The sequence below is a fragment of the Chamaea fasciata genome, unplaced genomic scaffold (genome assembly GCF_029207755.1).
Source record: "Chamaea fasciata isolate MVZ Bird 193981 ecotype frontalis unplaced genomic scaffold, bChaFas1.0.hap1 SCAF_25, whole genome shotgun sequence".
Lineage (NCBI taxonomy): Eukaryota > Metazoa > Chordata > Aves > Passeriformes > Sylviidae > Chamaea > Chamaea fasciata.
The window spans coordinates 306,221-314,403 of record NW_027094110.1 but is presented as its reverse complement, the minus strand read 5'-3'; the positions used below and the strand labels follow the sequence as shown (position 1 = coordinate 314,403).

The 8,183-nt window shown below is 60.0% G+C and overlaps 1 protein-coding gene across 1 annotated transcript; it reads left to right on the top strand.

The window, feature by feature from the left end:
• The first annotated feature begins 1,519 nt into the window (after positions 1–1,519).
• On the top strand, positions 1,520–8,020 carry MOV10 (Mov10 RNA helicase). The gene is made up of 22 exons (XM_066204153.1): positions 1,520–1,711; positions 2,326–2,419; positions 2,516–2,649; positions 2,732–2,970; positions 3,053–3,293; positions 3,475–3,597; positions 3,686–3,839; positions 3,928–4,082; positions 4,203–4,379; positions 4,471–4,618; positions 4,709–4,870; positions 4,965–5,068; positions 5,300–5,397; positions 5,475–5,594; positions 5,683–5,785; positions 5,980–6,103; positions 6,183–6,374; positions 6,506–6,580; positions 6,693–6,818; positions 6,984–7,072; positions 7,207–7,328; positions 7,540–8,020. The coding sequence occupies exons 1-21, from the start codon at positions 1,578–1,580 to the stop codon at positions 7,319–7,321; spliced, it is 2,907 nt and encodes a 968-aa protein (XP_066060250.1). The 5' UTR covers positions 1,520–1,577; the 3' UTR covers positions 7,322–7,328; positions 7,540–8,020.
• The last annotated feature ends 163 nt before the right edge of the window (positions 8,021–8,183 follow it).

The window sequence follows — 8,183 nt, the reverse complement described above, 5'->3', positions numbered from 1 at the left end:
CTCAGCTGTGGACAGTTTCTTGTCATGCTTAGAGAAAGAAGATGAATCTTCTGCGTGGTTGCCCTGCATTACTATTTTCCCCCTCTAACATCAAACTTAGCAGTCATAACAGTTTCTCTGAAGGGGAGGATGAAGAAATACACACATGCCTTTCTCAGATCTTGGAACATGGATTCACTACAAAGTGAACCTCCTTTGCTGAACTCCCTTTGCTTTGTTTGCACTTGGTTATCACTGGGCGCCTTGCAGCTTCTGGTTTCTAAATACATAAAGGAGAAAGGGTCGGGAAGAGAGGAGTGGGGTTGCCAGGGCATTGCACTTCAGATTTTGCACAGTAACACCACAAAATAAGTGTTTATCCTTTGCGAGTTTCATCTAAATGTATTTGCTGCTGAGACTGATACTTCATCCCTCAGGCATCCTCTGTATCAACCAATCTGGTGCAATTAGACCAGTCCTCATTTAAAGCCATTTGTTCTTTCATGGTCTCTCACTCCTGTGAATTCCTGAAGGCTAGGAAGTGGTGCAGTCACCCTCCCTGAAAGTGTTCAAAAACATGAATGTCACACTTGAGGACATGGTTTAGTGGTGAACACAGTCGTGGTGCTGAGTTGATGGTTGGACTTTAATGATCTCAAAGGTCTTTTCCAACTTTAAAAGTTTGGCAATTAAGGCTGGGATGGCATCACTCCAAACCCACGGGTGTTGCTCCCACCCTGGTATACAGACATGGGAACTGGAGGGCTGAACTTCCAAATTAAAATAAAAACAAACAGAGCTTTAATGCAGCTCCTCACCCTGGAGAAAAAGGCAGCAGGGAGGTAATTCCGCCCATCCTCAGTGTCTTACTTTAACACCTACCTCAGCCGCTCCTGGTCGTACCCTACATGGGACAAAGCAGGGCTTTTTGGAGGGTTTGCACAGTGCTGTGCATGGAGCCACTCAAGGACAGTTTGTTAAGAGCGTCCTGCCTGCGGCAGCACGCAGGGGAGATGAAAGGTTGTGTGTGCCTCAGGTGCTGTGGGCTGCGGCCCTGCATCCATTCAGGAAATCGCTGCAGCAATTCCAAGTATGTGAAGCTGAAGCAGGGCCCAAGATAAGACTCTGCACACAACAGCTTTTATCTGCCTCAAGGCTAGTCTGCTCCTTGGTTACACTGGAGGCAGTTTACCGCCGGTGTTCCAGCCTTAGGAGCGTTTCTATCTCTTCGTCCTTCTCCAAATCTTCAGCTAATCATCCTTCAGACCGACTCGTTCCCCGCCTGCCTCTTCTCCCCCGTCAGCCCTCTCCACCGCAGCCTCCGCCGTCCCACCCGCAGCCCTCCAGCAGCCCGGTGCCGGGCGGGCCGGCCCCGTTCGGCCCCTTTTGGCCCCTTTCGCTTTCGTTTCTCCGTGCGCCACCAGCCCGGGGTCAGCCCAGCCCAGCCCGGCGCAGCCCGGCTTATCCTGGCACTCCTCGACGCGGCACCCTCTCAGCTCGGCTCGGCTCTGCTCGGCTCGGCTCGGCTCGGCTCGGCTCGGCTCGGCTCGGCTCGGCTCAGCTCTGCTCGGCTCGGCTCGGCTCGGCTCGGCTCAACCATGTCGCGGTTCAGCGTGGCGGAGGCCAGTTTTTGGGGGTCTCAGTTCGTGCAGTTTTTGCAGGACACGGGCCGGAAGGAGGTGAGCCTGCGGGAGACGCTGCGGACCATCTACAACCAGGAGTTCCGGGGCAGGTGAGAGCCCTCGGCCAGACCCGGGCAACGTGACCTGGGACAGATCCCTGACCAGCATCTCCCAGTCGCCGGGCCAGCATCCCCAGTGCCTGGCCAGTTTCTCTGGTCCCCAGTTCATCGCTGGGGCCCCCAAGCTCCTTTGCCTCACCGAAGCCCTGCTGGGGATGATCCCCAGCTCCATAGGCCCCCAGCAGCTGCCTGGGGATGGCCTTGGACACCCACTGCCCACCATACTCCCCCACCTCACCCTGCTGACACCAGTCACACTGGCCCTTGTGCAACATCACTACTGTTAATCATTGGCAAAGCCGGGGCTCAGTGCACTGGTGGGACTGGGAGGAGGTACCTGGAGGGTCATCACTGCTGGGACCACAGTGGCTGTGCCTTGGCAATGGCACAGCACAGAATTGCTGGAGCAGCCAGCAGGGATGTGAGATTTGCACAGGCCAGTGGGAAGCCCAAGTTGTTCTTCCTCTCCTGGAGTCGAGGGGACCTTCTGAGAACTCCCTCAGTGCAGCCTCAGTGTCCTGCGTCCTATTCCCACTTGCCTCAGCTGCCCGTGCCCATGGCCGAGCCACGCTCCCCCACACAAACCCTCTCCCCTGTCTCTGCAGGACTGACACAAAGACACCCAGGTTTTCCAGCATCTTGTACGCACTGAAGACAACCCAGCAGATTCAGGTGCACGGGGAAGTGGTGAAATTCAAGGTGAGTTTGTGCTGGGGCAGTGCCCACTAGGACTGGCTCCTCAGGAGCTTCCTGCAGGATCCCAGGGCCAGGCTGATTTCTGGCTGCTCCTTGCAGGTGAAGAGTCATGTCGTGGTGGCAAACCAGTACCGGAGATGCAGAAGGAATGCACAGACATCCGTGTCCACGTCTGCCTCAGGACAGCAGCCCAGCTCCACTCCACAAGTGCCCCAGATCTATGGCAAGCAGTGGTATGACTGGCAGCACGCTGCCCTGGTGTGGCCCCTGGGTCCCCCACCCTGGCTGGGAAAGCCTGACCCTCCCTCCCCACAGGGCTGAGCTCATTCGTGGGAAGCACGGGGTAGAGATCGTCTCGGACTGTGACCAGGGCAATGGGAATATCCGCTTCCCAGTGGTGCCGGGTGAGCCCCGGACAGTCACTGTCCTGGTGCAGAACTGTGGGACAGAGGTGGTGACCCTGCAGCGGTTCCAGCCACACCAGCAGTCACCGGAGCTCTCCTTCACTGATGAGCAAGGGGCAGTGCAGGGCCAGCCCCTGCTGTTACACCCGGGTACGGTCCCATCCCGTCCCCTGCCCCGTGCCCTGCCCTACAGAGGGGATGCAGGACCCACTCTCACCACTTCACCCCGCAGGTGGCAAATACCCCATCCAGGTGCGGTGCCTCACCACCTGCAATGGGCACTTCAGTGCTGTGGTGACCTTGGAGTTCACCAAGGAGCCAGACGGGCCCTTCAGCATCTCACGCTATGTTGCTGCCATTGCCGAGAGCCAGCTGGCCAAGGACCTGGGGCCCTTGGCACCTTTCCAGCCTTACGAGGCCAGCCTCCAGCGCCATGTCACCGTCATCACCGAGGATGGCATCCCCCCCGACAGGTATGTGGTGAAGTCACCTGCTGCCATCCTGAGCAGAGGGCCCCGCCTGTTCTCCAGCCAGGACAAGGTTCAGCTCCTTGACTGTCTGGCACCACGGGACAGTGCTTCAACCCTGTGGCTAGTGGCAGTGAGGCTGGGGACACTATGTAGTCCCTGCAGCACTGCTGTCCCCTCCACCCAGCTCCCTGAAAAATGAACTGGAGAGGGAAATCCCTCTGGGCACCTACCAGTACCCAAAGAACCTCAAGGACACGATCCTGCTCGGACCCAACACCAGTGCCAGCTCCAGCTGGGCTGCCATGCGGTGAGTGCCAAGGGCTGAGAGCAATGCTGAGGTGTTCCTTGAGTGCCAGGCTGTCCCTGGGACACAATGACATTGCTGCTGTCCTCAGCTCGCTGCTGGAAGCACCTCTGCAGGCTGAGAACTACCACCAGAAATTCCAGCTGCTGCTGCACCTGGAGGAGATCCAGATGGAGGTGGACATCCGGCGCTACGACATGCAGGATGTGACCATGGCGCAGGACAGGGGGCTGCTGGTTCTCGACGTGCGTAGGGGGGTGAGGGATGGGAGGGGTGCTGGCACAGCACTGGCACTCCCAGAGTGCCTGGCATCACACTGGCCCTTTGGCACAGGTGCCCGGCGTGGCCGAGAACCGCCCGTCCCTGCTGAGAGGGGACCACCTCTTTGTCCACCTGAGCAGCGAGCGGGACCACTCCCCGCTCACCCAGTACAAGGGCTACGTGCACAGCGTGGAACTGGAGAAGGTCAGGCTGGGCTTCTCCTCCAAGTGAGTGATGTCTGGTCCCAGCAGCCTTTCTCTGACATGCCAAAGGCCAGGAGCGGCTTGGAAAGGGCCAGGAGGGCATGGGAGAGGGCCCCGTGCTCTGCTCACACCACTCCTTCCCAGGCTGCAGAAGAAGTTTGTGAAGAACCTGAAGTTTGATGTGACCTTCACCTTCAGCCGGCTGCCACTGCAGGTCCAGCATCGGGCTGTAGTCCTGGCCATGCGCCGCAGCTTGTTCAGCCTCCTCTTCCCCTCCGCCTCCTGCCACAAGTCCCTCTTCCCAGGCCCCTTCCAGCCCCGGTGAGTCCCCGGTTCTGCGGGCTGGGAGGGTCTGTGGGAGGGAGGGGATGGAGGTGAGGGGGCTCCGGCAGCACAGCCTCTGCTCCCACAGGTGGTTTAACCGCAAGCTGGAGGCCAACGAGGAGCAGTGCAAAGCCGTGACCCACATCGTGACGGGGATGTCCCGGCCAGCCCCATACCTCATCTTTGGCCCCCCTGGCACTGGCAAGACGGTCACTATGGTGGAGGCCATCAAGCAGGTGAGTGGCCGGTGCCCGAATCCAGCCCTGAGCATTGCTGCCCACTCCCGTCCATGGGGCTCAATGCTGTCACCTCCTCCTCCCACCCAGGTGTGGACATGCTTCAAGGACACCCGTATCTTGGCCTGTGCCCCCTCCAACAGTGCCGCAGACCTGCTGTGCCAGTGCCTCCTCAAGGACATTGCCCCTCGGCATGTCTACAGGCTCATTGCCAGCTCCAGGAACTACAGGGAAGTGCCCCCCGATATCATGGTAGGTCCCTGTCCCTCCACCCCAAAATCCTGTCGGCACATCTGTGCTGGTGTCCCCCGAGGTAGTGGGCCCTCACCCAATGCCTGCCCTCCAGCCCTGCTGCAACTGGGACGATGAGCAGAGCAGCTACGTGTACCCGAGCAAGGAGAGCCTGAAGCGCTACCGGATTATCATCACCACACTGGTGACAGCAGGAAGGTCAGAGGAGCTGGGATTGTCCCCAGCACCCGTGACAGGTGGACCCAGGGCTGCCTTGCAGCCAGGCTGTGAAGGAAGTCCCTCTGGGATTCAGCAGGGAGGGGTTGGAGGAGGGCAGGCAGCAGGGGAGGAAATCCCTCCTCTGTGGGAGGATGAGGATGAAGGGTAGGAGAGGAAGGATGGCCAGGTGGGGGAGGATGCTAAGGCAGCCTCATTCCATCTCTCCTCCAGGCTGGTGTCAGCCAACTTCCCCCCTGGGTTTTTCTCCCACGTCTTCATCGACGAGTGTGGCCAGGCGGTAGAGCCGGAGAGCGTGGTCGCCATCGCGGGTGAGTGTCTCGAGGAGCTGCATCTCTGCACGGCCTGGGCTCCCTCCCATTCCCCACTGAGCTCTCCCTGTTCCCAGGGCTCCTGGCTCCCATGGATCAGGACACCAACCCAAATGGGGGGCAGCTGGTGCTGGCAGGAGACCCCAAGCAGCTGGGCCCCGTCCTCACCTCACCGTTGGCCATCCAGCATGGTTTGGGTGAGTAGGGAGAGGGGTGGGAGTGCTGCAGGCACCGCACAGGGGCTGAGTGGCCTTGTGGGGAGCCACAGGGTATCACTGTGCACAGGCACCTCGCTGCTGGAGAGGCTGATGCTGCACAACCCCCTGTACAAGAAGTCAAGTGGAGGATATGACCCACAGTTCATCACCAAACTGCTCTGGAACTACAGGTGGGGACAGGGATGGTGCAGGAAGGGATTAAGCCAGGCAGGCATGGGTGAGCCTGGCACTCCAGGATCTGTCCCCCAGAGCCTCGTAGTGCCTCAGCTGGTGTGGGAGATGGGGGTGCACCTGCTGTCCTGGGTGCTGAAAGGGTTCTGGACCCACACGGCACCTACCCTGGGCACTGTCCTGCCTCTGCTAGGTCCCACGAGGCCATCCTCAGGGTCCCCAACGAGCTCTTCTATGACAATGAGCTGAAGGTGTGCAACAGCAACGGGCTTGACATCCGGAATCTGTATTGTACCTGGGAGGAGCTTCCCAAAAAAGTGAGGGGCACAGGAGGGACTGACCCAGGGGGATCCCCAGGGCACAGGCAGAGCAGAGCTAAATGTTCTCCATCCCCAGGGCTTCCCCATCATCTTCCATGGGGTTTGTGGGGAAGACCAGAGAGAGGCCAAGAGCCCCTCATTCTTCAACACGGCCGAAATTGAGGTCCTGGTGCACTACCTCAAGAAGCTGCTGCAGAGCCGGGGCAAGGGAGGCTGCCCCACGGTGTCCCCCAAGGAGATCGGCATCATTTCTCCCTACAGGAAGCAGGTGAGGGACACAGCTCTACAGGCAGGGCAGAGGCTGAGGCCGCCCCAAGGGACGGGGATGGATGGGCAGCCCCAGGGCTGGCACAAGGGTGGCCCTGTGGTGGCTGGGTTTTGCCACATGCCTCCGCTCAGGTAGAGAAGGTCCGGAGAGCCATCACCTCCCTGGACCCCGATCTGCGGAAGCTGCCGGACATCAGCCAGTTGAAGGTACGTCCTGGGCCTGGAGGAGAGAGGAGCACACCCTGCCACAGGAGGAGGGAGCCCTGCCAGCCCCAGCCCAGGGGTGCTCCTGGCCCCTCACCTGCTGTTCCTGCCCCAGGTGGGCTCTGTGGAAGAGTTCCAGGGCCAGGAGCGGAACGTGATCCTCATCTCCACCGTGCGCAGCTGCAGCACGTACCTCCAGTTCGACCAGACCTTCAGGCTGGGCTTCCTCAAGAACCCCAAGGTACCGCCTTGCCCCGAGCAGCCCCTTCTCCCCTCTGGTTCTCACAGAGAGGAAGAGCTGCTCTGGGTGCTCAGTGCCACACCAGAGCTGCCTGCACCCAGGTGGGGCTGCGAGACGATGAGAGGTGTTGCAGCCAGCTAAAACCCTCTTGCTTGTCCTCTTCAGAGGCTTAACGTGGCCATCACCAGGGCCAAGGCTCTGTTGATCGTGGTGGGCAATCCGACCGTGCTCAGCAAGGACCACCACTGGCACAGGTGAGCTGCTCCTGGCCCCTGCACAGCCAGTGCACACCTGCCCTTTCTGCTGCTGGCACACGGTGCCTGGCCGTGCCCAGTGCCACGGGCCAGTGCCACCTGGCGCCCAGGCTCCCCTGCCTCTGCACCTGCAGGTTCCTCAGGTACTGCAAGGAAGAGGGCGGCTACACGGGATACCCCTACGAGGACGAGAGCACGGCCGAGGACAGACTCGCCGATGAGCTCCACACGCTCCAGCTCAGCGTTTAGTACCCAGGTGAGCAGAGCTGGGCACTGCCAGCAGGGCCCCAAGAGCAGCAGGGTCATGCCACGCCAGCACCCTGCGGCAGCAGCTGGCGGGGTCACAGCTGGGGCACTGGGAGGATTCTGCCCCAAATGGAACAGGGCTTACAGCGGGTTTTTGCTTAGGGCTTGCATGTCTCCGTCCCCAAGTCAGGGGCCAGCTCTGCCATGAGGTTTCTCTGCAGGAAACACACCTGGGAAAGGAGAAGACACCCCATGAAGCTGCATCCCCCTCAGCCTGTCCCTGGCCTGCAGCAGCTCCTGCTCTTTCTGTCTCAGTCCTGGGGTGCTCCATGTTTCCCTGTGGAGATGGGGCTGAACCCACCAGACCAGAAGGTGTTGCCACCCTTTGCTGCCAGCCACGGAGCCCACACCAGCATCACACTGGGACAACTCTCCATTTTAATCATTTCTCGACATGGCTGCGGCAAAACAGTTCTCCGTGACTGGTCTCACCATTCAGTGAAAGGCTTAAGCCTGGAGACTCTGGCCTCCAAAGTGCATCACTGGGTGCACAGGGGAGCTCGCTGCTGCTGTGAAGGGTAACTGGGGAAGGCAGGAACCTGGCCAGGGACAGGCTGGCTCAGCTCTCCACTGGGCAGCTACCTGGTCTGAGAGCTGGCATGGCTGTGCAGGCACTCTATTTCCCTGGAATAAACGTTTAGAGAAAAGCAGTGTATTGTTGAGTCCTAGGTGGGCCTTGCTTACACAGACAGGCTTCAGAGCAGCATCGGGCTCACTGCAGCCCTGCCCTGCTCCAGAAGCAGGATGGCTCCAGCAGAGATGGCAGTGCCCATCACCCAGGGACTGGGTACAGCTGGGAAGCTCC